Source organism: Elephas maximus, chromosome 22, assembly GCF_024166365.1.
Source record: "Elephas maximus indicus isolate mEleMax1 chromosome 22, mEleMax1 primary haplotype, whole genome shotgun sequence".
In the NCBI taxonomy this organism is placed as follows: Eukaryota; Metazoa; Chordata; class Mammalia; order Proboscidea; family Elephantidae; genus Elephas; species Elephas maximus.
The window spans coordinates 33425989-33444126 of record NC_064840.1 but is presented as its reverse complement, the minus strand read 5'-3'; the positions used below and the strand labels follow the sequence as shown (position 1 = coordinate 33444126).

General features: G+C 52.4%; 2 protein-coding genes across 4 annotated transcripts in view; one reads left to right on the top strand and one right to left on the bottom strand.

Moving 5' to 3' along the window:
- Positions 1–121: 121 nt before the first annotated feature.
- Positions 122–5272, top strand: TRMT2A (tRNA methyltransferase 2 homolog A). The gene is made up of 12 exons (XM_049865626.1): positions 122–385; positions 626–1167; positions 1408–1516; positions 1759–1940; positions 2110–2224; positions 2346–2461; positions 2540–2651; positions 3722–3844; positions 3954–4029; positions 4315–4431; positions 4581–4677; positions 4779–5272. The coding sequence occupies exons 1-12, from the start codon at positions 359–361 to the stop codon at positions 5008–5010; spliced, it is 1848 nt and encodes a 615-aa protein (XP_049721583.1). The 5' UTR covers positions 122–358; the 3' UTR covers positions 5011–5272.
- Positions 5273–5314: 42 nt separating this feature from the next.
- Positions 5315–18138, bottom strand: part of DGCR8 (DGCR8 microprocessor complex subunit) — a 44308-nt gene continuing 31484 nt past the window's right edge. For all 3 annotated transcript variants that reach the window (XM_049865624.1, XM_049865622.1, XM_049865623.1), the window contains 5 exons: positions 13156–13256; positions 12687–12793; positions 11028–11155; positions 9217–9330; positions 5315–7872 (listed from right to left, as the gene is read on the bottom strand). In XM_049865624.1, the coding sequence (XP_049721581.1) occupies positions 7789–7872; positions 9217–9330; positions 11028–11155; positions 12687–12793; positions 13156–13256 (534 nt within the window). In that variant the 3' untranslated portion in view covers positions 5315–7788. The remainder of the gene's footprint in view (positions 7873–9216; positions 9331–11027; positions 11156–12686; positions 12794–13155; positions 13257–18138) is intronic.

Here is an 18138-nt window from a genome sequence, read left to right as displayed (position 1 = left end):
TTCCGCCCTGCGGCCCGCACCCTTCGCGCTCGCGAAGGGGGCCAAGAGTCGAAGCCGGCTAGTGATGATGACGTAGGCGGAAATCGGGACGATAGAGACGCGCTGCGTCGGCGACTCGCGCTGACGGAGGAGAGGGAGGCCGGCGAGGGGAACAGGCCGGGGTGGCACCCGGGTGGGCGGGCGGTGCAGACCCACGGCGGAGACCCAGACCTAAGCAGTGAGGATTTGAGTCCCTCCTCCGCCTGCGGTGGACGGAGAACCGCCTCACGGTGTCGCTTCCTAGGGCCTCCCATAAGCCAGGTCGGAGACGAGTCGGCGAGGAGGCCCTCATAGGACCCCCAGTCCAGGTGGCGGACGGATGATGAGTGAAACGCATGAAAACGAGGTAAAGTGAAGGGAGGTCCGGGCGGGGGTAGGAAACCCGGTGAGATGGGGATGCGGGTGAGATGGGGGAGGGAAGGAGATGGAGATGCAGTTAAGGGTGGGGATCAGATAGGCTGGAGATGAGGGGCTGGGTGTTGTGTGCGCCATGGAAGCCTGAGTGGGACGAGGGAACTTGTAGGGAGTTGGGTGGTCAGTCCTCAGGGTCGAGCCCTCAGCTCAGCCGCTGCTTGTGCTCACACAGGGCCCCATGGAGAGCTGCGGCCAGGACGATAGCAGTGCCCTAGGCAGCCCTATGGCCCCGGCCCCCCAGGAGGAGGAGGAGGCAGGAGCAGCTGCAGTTACGAGGCCTGGGACTGGGCTCTACAGCTACATCAGGGAAGACCTGTTCACCTCGGAGATCTTCAAGTTGGAGCTGCAGAATGTCCCGCGCCATGCCAGCTTCAGCGACGTCCGGCGCTTCCTGGGCCGCTTTGGCCTGCAGCCCCACAAGACCAAGCTCTTCGGTCAGCCACCCTGTGCCTTTGTGACATTCCGTAGTGCGGCTGAACGGGACAAGGCCCTGCGTGTGCTGCATGGTGCTCTCTGGAAGGGCCGCCCGCTTAGCGTGCGACTGGCACGGCCCAAGGCTGACCCCATGGCCAAGAGGAGGCGGCGTGAGGGTGAGGGTGAGCCACCGGTCACACACATCGCCGATGTGGTGACCCCACTTTGGACCGTGCCCTATGCCGAGCAGCTTGAACGGAAGCGGCTGGAGTGTGAGCAGGTGCTGCAACGGCTGGCCAAGTGAGTGCAGACTCAGGGCACACCGTGGCACTTGCTCGTGCAGCCCATCTGGTGCACTGTACAGGACATGCTATGGGGTCTGCATGGTCTTGGAGAGTGAAGCAGTAAGGCTTCTGTGTTACCAGTGGGGAGAGTGAGGTTCTGAGGGAGGTGCACAGGCACCTGGGCATTTGGAACGTGGCCAGGACTGGGTGGTAGGTAGTAGGCTGAGTCCAACTGCAGCCCAACTTCATCATGCAGGGAAATTGGGAGCACCAACCGCGCCCTGTTGCCATGGCTGCTCACACAGAGGCACAAGCACAACAAAGCCTGCTGCCCACTGGAGGGAGTCAGGCCGTCACCCCTGCAGGTCAGGTTGGCTCATCCTGTGTGCTTCAAAAAGCTGCTTTTGTCTGTCCCTCCCACCCTTTGCCTGCTTTGTGTTTCTTCCCAGAGCTCATTACATAACTACTAGGTGTTGGTCTTGTCCCCTGACCGCCAGCCCTGTGGGGAAGCCCAGGTCTCACTCTCTGTGGTGTCCCCGCCATTGGCAAGCGCTGGAGGTCAGGCATGTCTCCCTCTGTTCCTCTCTCACCACCCCCTTGCATGCAGACCGAGTATCGTAACAAGTGTGAGTTTCTGGTTGGCGTTGGGGTAGATGGGGAGGACAACACTGTCGGCTGCCGGCTCGGCAGGTACAAGGGCGGGACGTGTGCTGTGGCAGCCCCCTTTGACACCATGCACATCCCAGAGGCCACCAAGCAGGTGGTGAGGGCCTTCCAGGAGTTCATTCGGTAAGGACTTTTGACTGGGTTGGTGAGGTAAGGGTCCTGCCCCGGCCAGGGGGCGGGGGCAGTTACTAGCGTGCCTGGAGGAGATAAGCTGGGTAGTCTGCTTCCCTGTTCCTGGTAGGCAGACACCAGGGATTCCACACTGGCTCAGGGCCACTCTTGGCTCCCACAGGTCCACCCCATACTCAGCGTATGACCCGGAGACATACACGGGCTACTGGAAGCAGCTCACCGTACGCACCAGCCGCCGTGGCCAGGCCATGGCTATTGCTTACTTCCACCCCCAGGTGCCAGATGGAGTGACTGTTGCGGGTCGGGGGCTTCCTGGGCCCAGACGTTCTGAGGATGTTCCCAGGCTGGGTGGGTAGCAGCACAGTCTGACGAGGCTTTTTCTGTCATTAACTCCAGAAGCTGAGCCAAGAGGAGCTGGCAGGGCTGAAGACCTGCCTTGCACAGCATTTCACAGAGGGGCCAGGCAAGGCCAGTGGTGTGACCTGCCTATACTTCGTGGAGGAGGGACAGCGGTGAGGAGCCCTGGGTAGGGGCAGGGTGGGCCTTGCAAGGGCTGGTGATGCTGACAGACCTCCCTCCACCACTCACAGAAAGACTCCCAGCCAGGAGGGCCTGCCATTGGAGCACATGGCTGGGGATCGGTACATCCATGAGGACCTGCTGGGGTTGACCTTCCAGATCTCTCCCCATGCCTTCTTCCAGGTATCCCAGAGTTCCTGTGGTCACGTGGGCACATGGAGGGAACCCTGATGCAGTCTCAGGACAGGAGAGGGATGGAGTGGGCTAGGGTGGTGATAAGGGGCTAGCCTTGCAGAGATCTTGGAAAGAACATCCACACAAGGGAACCACAGAACAAGGGATATGAGGTAAAGAGATTATTTGAAGGTTGGAGGTGCAAGTCCACCTAGAGGCTCCTTGGAAGGCCTGGTGACGTACATGCAGGAAACACTGGGCACTTAAAACTCTGGAGCACAGTTCTACTCTGACAAACATGGGGTCACCATGAGTTGGAGTTGACTCGAAGGCAACTGGGTTTTTTAATTCTTGTAGCAGTCTGGCAGACTATGTGTTGATGGATCTCCTCTTTTCACGGGAATGGTGAGGAACAACCCTCACTCTGTAGCACACCTCACTTTTTCAGGAGGTTCCCTCCAAGTGGAGCGGGTGGGAGGCCTTGGTGGCCTCTGGGCTGGAGTGAAACCATTAAAGGCTTTCTTTCTCTGCTGCCAGAAGAATGTGGGGGCAAGGGCAGAAGCAGAGAGAGACCATGTCAGCAGGTCGGGGGGCAGGTGAGGCAGCAAGAGTTCTTTTTTGGAGACAGGACTGGCAGGCCCTGCTAAAGGCCAGATGTGGAGTGCAGGAGTGAATTGGGGTGGGGCCAGGGTGTCTACAGCATGACACTGGTAGGATGGAGGTACCATGTGCCAGGGTGGGGAAGGCAGGTCCATTGAGGCCTGAGTCTGACACTCAGGGAGTGAGGTGGGTTGGTTTTAAAGCCAGGAAATAAAGTGAGATTGCCTAGCATAGTGTGGATAGCCAGGCAGGCCAAGGACCAGAACTGAAGAGGGTCAGCACTGCTGACAGGTGAGGGAGCTGAGGACAGGGCCACAGAAGTCTGCAAGCAGGAGGCAGTGGATCCAGGGGTGTGGGGGTCAAGAGAGGTACTGGTGGGGGGCCCTGGAGCCAGCTGCTGGGGCTGCTTTAGTGGGGGCATACCGGACCTGAAGAATAGAGCCACTCTGACATCTCAGTGGCACTGGCCCACTCTCCAGGTGAATACCCCAGCAGCTGAGGTGCTCTACACAGTCATCCAGGACTGGGCCCAGCTGGACGCAGAGAGCACGGTGCTGGATGTGTGCTGTGGCACTGGCACCATTGGGCTGGCTCTGGCCCGGGTGAGCCCTCCCCACCCCAACCTATCCATGTGCTGTCACCTGTCCCTGCTCCCCGCCCCAGGAAGCCTACTGGGTGGGAGCCGTGGGTTGGCCCTCTTTGCTGTTTCAGAAGGTGAAGAAGGTTGTTGGGATTGAGCTCTGCCAGGAGGCTGTGGAGGATGCCCGGGTGAATGCCTGCATGAACAGTAAGAACCACCAGAGCCTCCTTAGCGGCTCTGGTTATCCACTATCAGACCTAGTCCTGAAAAGCAAGCTCTTAGGGTCCTTGCCAGGAACAGGGGAGCTTCCTGCAGACCTACTGTGTGTTTGCAAGGCCTGGGGTTCTGGCCTTGGCCAGTGGGTTTTCCTACAGTGCCCCTGTCCCCTCTTCTGGGGCTTGCCTCTGGCCAGGGGCTTCAGGCAGTTGGGCAGGCCCTGTGGGGATCATGGTGTCCTGGGCCCTCCAACAAAGCTGCCATGCCATTCTCTAGAGTTGAGCAACGTCGAGTTCCACTGTGGGAGGGCAGAGGACCTTGTGGCCACCCTGGTGAGCAGACTGGCCACCCAGCAGCTTATTGCCATCCTGGACCCCCCTCGTGCCGGCCTGCGTGAGTGGCCTCTGTTTTGGTAGGGGGAGGGGTATACAGGGAAGAGACGGTTAGTAGTATCTGGTGCCCACCCTCAGGCCCCCCATCCTCTGAGGGAACCCTTGGGGCACAGGCTTTGGTGACCCAAACCCACACATGCCCTTCCCCAGATTCCAAGGTGATCCTGGCCATCCGCAGAGCTGCAAACCTGAAGCGGCTCCTGTATGTCTCCTGTAACCCCCGGGCAGCCATGAGCAACTTTGTGGAGTAAGTGTCAGTGCAGGGGTGGGCCAGGGTCCTTCCCCTCCCAGAGGAGCCCCTTGGCCACACCCATGTGCCTCTGACTTGGACACGCCTTCCTACCACAGCCTCTGCAGGGCCCCTTCAAACCGTGTGAAAGGCACCCCCTTTCGGCCAGTCAAGGCTGTGGCTGTGGACCTATTCCCGCAGACCCCACACTGTGAGATGCTCATCCTGTTCGAGAGAGTGGAATACCCCAACGGTGCAGGGGCTCAGGACCCTTCTGTCCTGCCCCCACCCTCATCTCCAGGGCCCCCAGATGGCACACTCCAGCAACCTGGGGCCCCCCCTTCTTCATAGACCTATTACCAACTCTGAGATCAGCAGAAGCCAGGTCTTCCAAAACTAGCCCACCCCTTCACAGGGGCAGAAGCAGAAGGGCTCCTTGGTGGCCCCTGCCTATACCCAAGGATGTACAGCAGGCACAAGGACTGGCTGCTATTTCTCAGTCCCCAGGGCCCTGGCTAGAGAAGCATGGTGGGCCTCATCCCATCCCACACTTACCCATCCCTTTTTGTATAGCTGGGCCTCAGGGGCCATAATAAACAGTGGCTAAACCAAGGACTGCTTGTGTGATGAGCCCAGGGACTTGGCACACAGACGCAAAGGGGCAAGTTTAGGATGGCCCATACGTGTCCTGCCTGCTCAGGGAACCACAGCTCATCTGCCAGGCATTTATGGGGCTGGGGCCCACTCCTGGCAGGTGTGGAGCTGTCCTGGCACTTGGTGCCAGTCCAAGTGTGACCTGGCAGCTTTTGCCAGGACAGTGTTCTTAGCACCCTTGCTCAGCACAAGAGGCGGTGGCATCCTCCCAAGGTGTCTGGGGAGTGTCACTGCAGTGTATTTGCCTTTGATTAGAATCTCAGATTTTATGCTTCAAACCAAGGAGAAGGGGCAGAGATGGAGGATTTCATGGCCCAGCATCAACTACGAGTTGACATAGAAAGCAAAGGCCAAACTGCCCACCCCAGCTTGGATGGACACGGCTTGTCCCCTGCAACTGACTCAGTGAAGTTTGCCTCTTAAGCCTCATTCCCATCTAAACCTGGCCCTGAGCCCTGAAGAGATGCTAGCCCACCCCCTACCCTTGGAAGGGGCCAGGGGCCTTGTCAGGATGTTGCTCAGCTACTGCTAGGAGCAGCTGTGTGCAGGCAGATGCCCCACCCCAGCCAGAGAGGCACCATGAGAGATTCTGGCAGCCAACTGAAACCCCCAACCTCCTGCAGTTCGAGGAAAGAAACAGCAGCCATTCCCTTGTGGACAGCTTTGATTTATGCTTTCAGATGATCAGGGTTCACCCTCTCACCTGGGGCCCAGATGCTGCCTGGGAGGTAAACAATAGGCTGTGCTGCCGAAGCAGCTCTACCCACCCTCTGCCACTGCAGCATGGCGTGTGTGTAAACACAAGGCTCACACCCACACAGTAGGTGCAGGGACACAGCACATGTGTAGCAGCACCAGGCCAGAATCAGCCTCTAGAAGGCTGCCCCTTTAAGCTCACCTCTGGGAAAACGTGTGTACAAAGCTTTGGTTTACCAGGACTCACCTGGCTGTTTTAAGGGAACAATCAGGGTCAAATGATTATTCAGAGCTGTAGACAGGAGACAAGACAAAAAGCAAGTGTCTAATTACAGCAACTTGATTTGGGGATTTTGTTTTTTAAAAAGTCAACACAGAAGCCAACCTCTCTTTGTCACAGAGATGATTAGAGACAGGTACACCGTGTGTGGCCCACGCAGTCAGCCTTGTCTTCCAGAAAACAAATGCCATCAATAGCATCTGTGGGAACGTGGTGGAGGGCAGATAATACCCTCACAACATGACAATGCAGCCCTGAGCCAGGGTTCCTGCAAAGGTGCACCAAAGCACACAGCACCCAGATAGGTGCTGAGGACAGGGAGCTGATAGCTGGTCACTACCACCTTGCCTGCAGGGGACACAACCCAGGCCCCCGAGCGCACACATCCCCCGTGACTCAGGGAGGAGCGTCTCCACCTCACCACACCTGTCCTGAGGGGCCACCTGACAAGCTCCCAGGGGAGCTCAAGTTTGCAGATCAAGAATGGATTGCACTAAAGGTCCTCGTTTCCACTTTTCAGACAAGTCAATTTGCTAAAATGCCTTAATTCTGTTTATATTTGCTACATTATTCCAAATCTACATACTACTCACTGCAAACATTTCTTTCCAAATGCTAAAACATCATAAATGCTTTAAAAATCAACAGGTGGATAGATGGATCTGACTGTGCCAAAAATGTTAGTAAAAACTTGCCAGAGGCAGCAAATGCAAAGGGAACCTCAGGGTCTAAGAAGCCGTGTTTTTAGGGCATTAAAACTTAATTAGGAAAATGAAACACAGTCCAGCAGCAGAGCAGCTTAAAGAGCCAGGTGGTGACCTTGGTGGGATTTCATACCAGCTAAAGGATAAACACCTGAAGGCTTTGCCTGCAATCTCTGAAAATTACTTGATGCTAAAATTGTGTTCATTGTAAATCAAAAAAGTCAGAGAATCCTTTCTGTTGTAACAATAACTTTTTCAGGGAAAACAGGAGGTAAGCTAAGGATAGGGTGCTCAAGCGTGCCTTCCTAACCAGGCTCCTGGGGCGGGTCCCACAGGAGCCATGGGCATATAGGCATCCCAGAGGCTGCTGCCAGCACCACCAGCTGCAGCCCACAGAACTTGGCTGCCATTTTTTCAATGCATCCGTCACTCCAGTATCATTTCTTGTCAGTGCACATTACGCACTACAGATGCATCGAAACGTTCAAAAACAGCTGGGAGCAAGTACATACAAGCAGGGGTCTAATGCGACTCCACAATAGATCACCTTCCATCTGCATGTTACTCTCAAATTGATCCTGAAACACACATCCGTTCAGACCGTGAACAACTTTCAAAGAGAGTGTGCTTGCTTGTCACGTGTCCTGGGTGGCCATCGCTGCCCATGCACCAGAGCCGCCACCTTCTGGATCTGGCACTTAGACAAACTGACCACATGGGGGAACTGAGGCTGGAGGCTGGTGCTAGTAAGGGGTGTGTGACTGAAGCGGTGCCCCTGTGCCTTCATATCTCCCCTCACACATCCACGGTGCACAGGGGCTCGCCACCAGGCTGGGCAGATGCCACAATCGTCATCTTGGGCTTCTTCCGTGTCTCCTCCTGAAAGAACAAAGATCAGGGATGTCAGCACGTTGGCAAAAGGCAAGTAGCTCAGGAAGGGAATATGCTGGAGGGTGACCCCAAGAGACCAGTGCTAGGAAGGACTCAAGCCCCAGGGGGACCACTGCACTGTGACGGCAGGGGATGCTTGAGAGGTGGGACAGGGAAAGAAGGGAAGGACACATATGAGGTCACCTAGCCCAGATTCTTCTACCCTGAGTGGGTCTCTCTCCCCACCCCCGGATGTTGCTTGCCACAGCCTGGACCTGGCACCTCAGGTCCTCCCCCACAGCCAGGGGCCAGTGTGTCCTGGGCCTGCCAGCTCATGAGGCCTCTTGCCCTCTGTGCCCCACTGTCCTCTCAATCAGGGACAGGCTGGATGGTCCTCAGAGCTCGAGGTGGGACAAGGCCCACCCCCACCTGAGGGCAGGCGAAGGGCCTCATGAAAGAAGGAACTGGAAAGGCCACAGAGGCAGCAAGACACCTGTTCCTGAGGGGTTGTATATAGATAGACCCAGTCTGAAAACTGAGAACCTCAATCTGCTTAGCCAAACCCTTGAGCTAATACCACAGCTAAAAAACAAGGTCAAGCACAGACCCCCTAGATGGGATCATAAGTACTCAGACTGCCTGCAGACAGGGGACCCTACCACTGTCAGCCCTGCTACCAAACCACCATGGTCTCTGTACCAGTGCCCCTCTTGAGTGGGGGAACCAGTGGTAGGCCTAAGGAAATTTCACCTTCATGACTCAAGTTCCACTGGTTCTATGGACCTTGTGAATACCATGATCTAGCATTATCCTTCACAAAACTGCTGAGGAAGAAAAAGGCCCAGGACAGGCCGTTAGTTTAGCCCTGAGTGACTGTGGGAAGAGAGCAGGGTAGGGTGGGGTATGTGGAACCTGGTAGGTGTGCTCCCCCACCCTCAAACGGTTGCTCCAAATTGGGCCTTGCCTGACCGCAGGGCATGGCTGCCAGCTCTCTAAAAATAAAAGGTTTTTATATATCGTAAACTCTGAGGCTCAAAAAAAAGCAAATTTCATTTCAAAGGACTGAGAGTTCACTGGAGAGGGGGAAGTTTTAGGCATTTTCAAGGGCATGAGAAATCAGTGACGGATTCTCAGGTGCCTGATTTCCCTCCACAGCTGCCACAGGGGCTGGGTGCCCCCCTTCTCATCAGAGGGGAAAAGGATGAGAGTGCAGGTAGGGAGAGGCAGGCAGGGAGGATTGTACGGCTTGTGATTCCTGGGATCCGATGGTGCTGGTCACACACTGTGGAGAGGCCAGGTGTGGCTGCCACGCCAGCCAGGGCTGATGACCCCTGGCCCCCAAGGAGTACTCACCCTCTCCTCAGCCAGCTTCTTCATCTCCTCCTGTAGCTTGTTCAGGATGTGCAGATTCGGTTTGTTCTTCTTAGCGTACTGCTGGAGCTCGATCACGCTCTTATCTGAGGTCTCCTGGAGAATGGTACAGAGGACCCACTCTGGAACGGCCGCCAGGCTGCAGGCCCAGACAGTCTGCCCGCTCCCCCGCAGCTGTATGCAAGCCAGCGAGGCACACGTGCAGGCAGGAGTTGCAGCTGTGCACCTATACCGACTCCCCCGTCAACACAAGCTCTGGAGGTGTTAAGTGCAGGCTCTGCCGCCATACCCACTTCTGTCATCATCCTTGGTGGGCAGAAAGCCACAGCCACCTCCCTTCACTGGCCAAAGGTATCCTGACACCCAGCTGCCTCTGCACCTGCCCAGGGCAGAGCAGGAAGGCCAGACACTCAGTCTCCGACAGTTGTCACACGTGGTTCCACGGGACAAGTGAGGCCGGCTGATGCTGAACCTGGTCGGCCCTCAGCTGGAATGCCCGGAGTCCAGCCGCGCTGTAGAGGGACACGTGCCCAGCTCTGGGGGCTGGCTAGGAGTCAGCTACACCCAAGAAACTGCACTCTCTGCACCCCCTATGACTTGCAGACCAGAATCTAGTTGTCCTCAGGCCCTTCCTTTCTTAAGAAGCCATTTCTGAGGGTAATTCTGTGACATGAGATGCCAGAGCTCTACCTGCCCTCCAAAAAGCCAGGCTTGCAGCACCTGTGCCTGTGCCAGGATTCCTCACAGCCCTCCTCTCAGCAAAGCTTCCCACCCAGGCCAAAGGGTGCTCCTTCTTTTCCCTCAATCATAACCCAAGATTTATCTAAACCCAAGTTTGATCTAAATTTAAATTGAGTTTCTTAAATAACCTATATGCTGAAGTTTCTGAAAGCGCCTGGTGGCCAGAGTGTGGTATTCCCTCACCCTGCTTTGCCCAGAGCAAGGCCCTCTTCAGCAATGGTGTGAGGCCGCAGTCACAAGGGGACCCAAGGGCAGTGCTGCACTTTTCCTGGCTGCCTGCTCCAGAGCCTGAGAGCCAGGAGACCAAGGGCCAGAGCATGACCCTGGAGGTCACCGTCATCTGCACCCCACCCTGCATACCTACTACCCCTCCACTTCCTGGAATGCCAGTAACCCAGGTGGTTTCTGTAAACATTAGGGGAAAAAATGAAAATATAAACAGCCCCCTCCCAGTTATTTCCCTCCACCCCATAAAGAACAAGAATCTAGGAGTATTGGTTTAGATTTCAAGATCTTGGCAGAAACTAAGCAGATGACACACAGGTGATCTTTAGTTAAAGGTAAAATGGTACCTGTCACCAAAGGAGCCACCCTTGTGTCCTAACTCTCCTTCAGGCTAGTCGGAGGTCCTCAAATAAGCAAAGGGCTCGACCGTTTCCAGTGAGGCTCAGAGGTCCAACCACCTGCCTCACTGCAGTGGCATCAGAGCCAGGAAGGCACTGATGGTCAGTATCTCCTGCCTGCACTGGTCCCACAGCCACAGGATAGGCACAGGTCATACTCCTGCATCTGCTCACACTTCACCAGCTACTCACAGCAGGCTGGGACAACACAAGGGCTTCCCAGCAGCACGACACCCGCCTCCCCACAGACACACAACGTGTCACAGGAAGCAAACCCAACACAGAGCCACAGGCTGAGGTGCAGACAGCCAGAGTCCCAGCTTTGTCCTCTTTGGACATCAGAACCACAGACAGAAGCTCCAGGGCAGGAACAGAAGAACAAGAAGCAGAGACCACCTGGCTGCCCAGGATCTGAGGAAGTGTCATTACCTGTTTGACCATCTTGCTGCTCTCACGGCCATACATGCGCAATAAGGACCCCCAGTTCTTGACATGGGGGTGCAGCAGCTGCAGGATCTTCTGGGAGGCTAACTGTTTGCCGACTCTCTTATTCTTACCTACCAAAAGAAGAGAAAACAGAGGAGTCATAAAAGTGTGCACATACTAACACACCCACTTGCCCAGCCAGAAAGGAGTGCCACTGCCAGTGTGCTGGCCCCTACGTCTGAGAGCCAGTGGAGGGCACACGGGCTTTAACTCAAGAAGCCCATTTCTACAGGAAAGGAGGGAAGAGCTCCATGACTCCACTGGGCACCCATGTTCTCACAACCCTGGGTTCAAGGCTCCCTCCACCCCGTTTTGTGGAGTAGCCAATCAGAAGCTCCAAGAGTTCAGGGGACATGCCCAAGGTCACACAGCTAAAGAGGCCCCCTCCACAACCCACACTTCTAGAGGCCCAGATAAGTTCCCATGATGCCATGTGAAGCATGTGGCTTGAGGCGCCCTCCGGGGCAGGCGCAGGTGACACAGAAATAACATGGGGAGAGAGACTTCCACCAGAAGACCTCCCAGAGTATGAGTTTTCAGGGGGTGCTGGTGTTACTGTGGGGAAAGGGTCTCTAGGCAGAGGGACAGAGAGGCCAGGGCAGGACATGAGCCTGGAGAAAGGCGCATGGCAGGAGAGCACTGGGAACGGGCAGCCCCAGGCCACCCACACCTCCCAGGCAGGGCCTATGACTGCGCCACCAGCAGGCCACGGCAAAAGGAGCCCTACACTTTCTGACTCGCCTCTGAGAGTGTTCAGCAGCAAGGCTCAGTGGGGACATGCCTACAGCTCAGCATGGGCTACTGGCCCAGCCTCTCTGGTCAAGGGAAAGCCTCTGCAGGCAGAAGACACGACGCCTGGGTCTGAACGTGTCTCTGCAATATTCCCAGGGCCAACTTGTGCATTTCCTTCTAATTTACACCACACTGGTTTTGAGTTTATAGTAGTTACATACATGGTCTTAAAATTAATTTTAAAAGTGGTTACTTCAAATACAAACATGAGTTAAAGTGTACAGGTGGTACACAAAAATGCCACCAACGTGAGGGTGGGTGGGCAGCAGGCAGGGGCAATGCCCCCACCCTCTAGGTACAAGTCAGATGGAGCCTCTGGGCTGGGATGCGGGCTGGACTTCTAGGATGGCCCCTCTTCTCGATCCAGGGACCGAACGCTAGAGGGAAAGAGTGGTGGCAGGAGACTGCACTCTGCAAGGAGAACACAGGGCCTAGGAAGGTCTCCAGCTGAGCCCCTGGGAAATGGGAGGAATATGGAAGGAGAGCAATTCTGCAAGTCCTGCCTCAGGCTGAATGTTTCAGGTGTCAGCATGACAATGCTGGTGGGTATGACTTCAGAAGCGTACAGGTCTAGAGCTCAAGAATGCCCCCAGGGTGCGTGCTACAGACAGCCCATGGCTGGAAGCAGGTGGGCCAAGCCACGGAGGCACTAGAGAAGGGGACAGAAGACAAGTAGCTTCTAGAGAAGCCCCACACTGAGGGGTGGCAAGAAGGGCCCATCACCCCACATCTAACATCCAGCAAGTCGTCACCCCCGCAGTACTCTGAGAGCACGCCCAGCCTGTGGGAGAGGGAGGAATGTGTCCTTACACCACCCGCGCACAGTGTGCTTGCCACAGGCCATGACATATTCACTCTTCTGGTTCTTGCCAGGAACCACCTCAAACTTGATGGACGTGTCACCCATTCCATGGTTTCTTTAAGGGAAAACAAAGACAATAAAGCTTCATTTAAACATGGTGAAAAAAGCGAGGAAGAACAAACGGCCGTTTCTGGGGAGGGCTACTTTGGGAAACCTCTTTAAGGCTCCCTGAAGAAATGCCAACCCTTCTTCTCAAACGTTCTCAGATGAAGAAGAGGGTTCTCTGGCTATGTCAACGTTGTGGGCTTACTGTCAGGCACTGAGAGACTTCCATCCATGCAGGGAAAACATGCAGTAAATCAGCCATTTAGCACCACATCTTGAGCCAGGACAAACAGCAAATGAGAATGTTCAACATTCAAAGAAAGGCTTCTATCACCTTAGTTACAGGAGAAAAGACCCCTCCCTGCCCTTTACCTTTTAAGGCACTCGTGGAGGATCTGATATGGAGACAACAGTCCGGCCTTGCTGGTCAGCTCATAGACCCGCGAGTCCTCAATACTGATGTGGTTAAAATACTACAAAACAAAGCCAGACGCTCCTAAGTTCTGTACCACACACACCAGCCTCTCGATCCTGCTTCCCACGCTGTTTGATTTTCTCTTGGAAGTTTACTGTTCTCCTTATTGCTTTACTACCACTTCTAGATATACAACGGTTTTAAGGACACACTCTGAACCTCGCTGTCCTGTTGCCTATCTTTCTATCCCACCGTGCCCTGCTCCTCTGTGACATGGGTGAACAGCTATATCTGACTGAGCTGAAGAGAGGGCACCAGAGTGGCTGGGCTGCAAAGAGGCCAGCTGTGGGGCCTTTGCTAAACCGAGTTCTGATCAACAGAGGACTACCAGTCAGAAATCTGAAGGCAAACAGCCTTAAAAGGAACACTTTAAGATCATCGTAAGTGCAATTATAAAAGAGAGAAGATAAGTTACAAAACATGTACTTTAAACAGACAAGTTCTCTGAAGGATAAGCCTCCATCAGCAGAGGCCAGATCACCAGAGCAGAGGGTGGGAAAGAAGGGCCTGGCCAGGGCCCCAGGCTTCATACACATGGAAAGTTGTGCAGGCTCTGGAATCAACTACCTTGACCAAAGAACAAAAAGATTAAGGGTTAACAGGAAACCACGTTAACCAGTTGATGGGAGAAATGGGGACGTTCCATATGACAACGACCAGGTAAGCTGAAGAGAAAAATGGCAAGGCTCACCAGACAGAGCCAAACTGCTTCAATAGGAAAAGAGCCAACCAGTGGGAGGGGCTGACGCAAATACTGACTGCTCCATTTCCCCAGAGACCAGGCACAAACTGAGACCACCTTCTGGGGGAAGGGAAGATGCCATCTCTCCCACTCAGGAGACCCTGCCCCACTCCATGGAGAGGAGCCCCCTCGAGATTTTGAGGAACGGATAACTTTCCCCAGCTGGCAAGCAAACAAACTAAGAACTTACATCAGAGAAAGAAAGAGTTGGGTCCACCAGTCAATGGGGCACCACAACGAGCCCATGACCTTCACAGAGCTTCTACCAGGCCTGTTGTGAGGAGGTCTACAGAGACCTGGAACTGAGAGAGATGACCATGGTCTCGAAGGTCGTGGGCACATGAGGAAGCAGAGGATCAAACAATTCAAGCACCTAACTTCTGAGGTCCCGAAGGTGTACCAAGACTTCTCTACAGAGTGACACTGCCAACCAGGCTGTTGGTCTGGGCAGGAAGGTATGGGGTGTGGTTGCCTGCAGGTGTGGAATGGGTTCCTCTCCTCTCAACCTGCTTCAAGCTTTCAGGAGGTGCTCAGTGGCCGTGTGTGTAGAATAAAGGAAGGCACTATTTCTGAGGAGTACTGCTGATTTTGTTGAGTGTAGTTTGGCCACTGTCTTCAAAGAAGCCACATTACCTGCCTCTACTCTCAAGCACCTGCATCACTGTGGGTTTTCAGTGTATGTCTGCTTCCAGGAAAAGGTACTCATCAAAATGTTATACCTTGGAATCATCCTCTCTGGCTGGCCAGGCAGCCAATAAGCAATGTCTGATTCTATCAGCCTGTGAAAATCCAATTGCTAACTAGCAGTCAGTATCTGGGATGGGGACCTGGAGGCACAGCTAAGCAGGTTAAGAACGACCTATACATCCAACAGGTTCCCAGGATCCTCCCTGATAGATCCAAAGCTGAGACACATGGCACATGTGTCTGGAAAACATACTCTCAGAAGAACGAAGTGGTCAAACAGGCTCCAGCAAAAGAAATAAAGGGCAACCAGATTGGGGAGGCAAAAGTAAAACCATCTTTAATCACAGATGACACGATCCTGTGTGTAGCAAATCCAAAGAAATCTACAGAATAAATAAGTTTAGCAAAGTGACAGGATACAAGGTCAACATCCAAAAAGTAAACGTATTTCTAAAATATGCTACCAATGAACAATCAGAACTGAAACTCAAATACACAACCATTTACAAAAGCACCAAAAAGCACGAAATACTTAAGTGTATTGTTGTGAGACATCAGAGTCAGTCGGCTGCAATGCACGAGCTACGTTATGTGTAACAGAACGAAACACTGCCCGAGCTTGCACCACCCTCAAGTTGAGATCATTGTTGCAGCCGCTGTATCAATGAGAGTCCTCCTCTCTTTTTGCTGACCCTCTACTTTACCAAGCATGATGTCATTCTCTAATGATTGATCCCTCTCCTTGTGCTTAATCGCCAGAAATAGGCAACTGTCTCTCCGTCCTCACTTTTAAGGAGTATTCTGGCTGTACTTCCTTAAAGATTGATTTGTTCGTTCTCCTAGCAGTTCACGGCACTCAAAATATAGCTGGGGAAGAGCGACCTCCTCAAAGTAGAGTGGACCTTAATAATGTGCATAGAGTAAAGCTTTCAAAACCTTCATTTGCAGATGTGACACAACTCAAAATGAGAATAAACAGCTGCAAACATCCATTAAGAATCAAAACGTGGAATGTATGAAGTATGAATCTAGGGAAACTGGAAGTCGTCAAAAATGAAATCAAACACATGAAGATCAATATCCTAGGCAATGTTGTTGTTAGGTGCCGTTGACTCGGTTCCGACTCATAGTGACCCTGTGTACCACAGAAGGACACAATGCCCGGTCCTGCATCTTGCTAACAATTGTTATGCTTGAGCCCACTGTTGCAGCCACTATGTCAATCCATCTAGTTGGGGGTCTTCCTCTTTTCCCGACCCTGTACTTTACCAAGCATGATGTCTTTTGCCAGGGACTGATCCCTCCTCACAACATGTCCAAATATGTAAGACACAGTTTTGCCATCCTTGCATCTAAGGAGCATTCTGGTTGTACTTCTTCCAAGACAGGTTTGTTCGTTCTGTTGGCAGTCCATGGTATGTATATTCAATATTCTTTGCCAACACCACAATTCAATTCTTCAGACTTCCTTATTCATTGTCCAGCTTTCACAGGCATATGTTGTGACTGAAAACACCATGGCTTGGGTCAGGTGCACCTTAGTCTTCAAGGTGACATCTTTGCTTTTCGATACTTTAAAGAGGTCCTTTGCAGGAGATTTGCCCAATGCAGTGAGTCTTCTGATTTCTTGACTGCTGCTTCCATGGCTGTTGATTATGGACCCAAGTAAAATGAAACCCTTGACAACTTCAGTCGTTTCTCCATTTATCATGAAGTTGGTTATTGGTCCAGTCGTGAGGATTTTTGTTTCCTTTATGTTGAACTGTAATCCGTACTGAAGGCTGTGGTCTTTGATCTTCAGCAGTAAGTGATTCAAGTCCTCTTCACTTTCAGTAAGCAAGGTTGTGATCTGCATAATGCAGGTTGTTAATGAGTCTTCCTCCAATCCTGATGCCCTGTTCTTCTTCGTAAGTCCAGCTTCTCAGATTATTTGCTCAGCATACAGACTGAGTAAGTATGGTGAAAGGATACAACCTTGACGCACACCCTTCCTGACTTTAAACCATGCAGTATCCCCTTGTTCTGTCCAAACAACTGCCTCTTGATCTATGTACAGGTTCCTTATGAGCACAATTAAGTGTTCTAGAATTCCCATTCTTTGCAATGTTATCCATAATTTGTTATGACCCACACAGTCGAATGCCTTTGCATAGTCAATAAAACACAGGTAAACATCCTCCTGGTATTCTCTGCTTTCAGCCAGGATCCATCTGACATCAGCATGATACCCCTGGTTCCACATCCTCTTCTGAATCCAGCCTGAATTTCTGGCAGTTCCCTGTCAATATACTGCTGCAGCTGCTTTTGAATGATCTTCAACAAAATTTTGCTTGCATGTGATATTAGTGATATTGCTCAATAATTTCCACATGTGGTTGGATCACCTTTCTTGGGAATAGGCACAAATATGGATCTCTTCCAGTTGACTGGCTGGGCAGGTGTCTTCCAAATTTCTTGGCATAGATGAGTGAGCATTTCCAGTTCTGCATCCGTTTGCTGAAACATCTCAACTGATATTTCGTCAATTCCTGGAGCCTTGTTTTTCACCAATGCCTTCAGTGGAGCTTGGACTTCTTCCTTCAGTACTATCGGTTTTCCTGATCATATGCTACCTCTTGAAATGGTTGAACATCAACCAATTCTTTTTGGTGTAATGACTCTGTGTATTCCTTCCATTTCCTTTTGAAGCTTCCTGTGTCATTTAATATATTCCCCATAGAATCCTTCACTATTCAACTAGAGGCTTGAATTTTTTCTTCAGTTCCGTCTGCTTGAGAAATATCAAGCGTGTTCTTCTCTTTTGGTTTTCTATCTCAAGCTCTTTGCACATGTCATTAATTGTAATACTTTCTTTTCCTAAGCTCCCCATTCGAAATCTTCTGTTCAGTTCTTTGATCATTTTTTCCTTTTGCTGTGGCTGCTCAACATTCAAGAGCACATTTCAGAGTCTCTTCTGACATCCATTTTGGTCTTCTGTTTCTTTTCTGTCTTTTTAAGGACTTCTTGCTTTCTTACTGTATGATGTCCCTGATGTCATTCCACAACTTTGATCGTCAGTGTTCAACTCGTCAAATCTATTCTTGAGATGGTCTCTAAATTCACGTGGGATATACTCAAGGTTGTACTTTGGGTCTCATAGATTTGTTCTAATTTTCTTCAGTTTCAACTTGAACTTGCGTAAGAGCAATTGATGGTCTGGTCCACAGTCAGCTCCTGGCCTTGTTCTAAATGATGACATTGAGCTTTTCCATCATCTCTTTCCAGATGTAGCTGATTTGATTCCTGTATATTCCATCTAGCAAGGTCCATGTGTATAGCTGTCGTTTATGCTGATGAAAAAAGGTATTTGCAATGAAGTTGTTGGTCCTACAAAATTCTATCATGCTATCACCAAGGCCATATTTTCCAATTATTGGTCCTTCTTCTTTGTTTCCAACTTCTTCTCTAATCC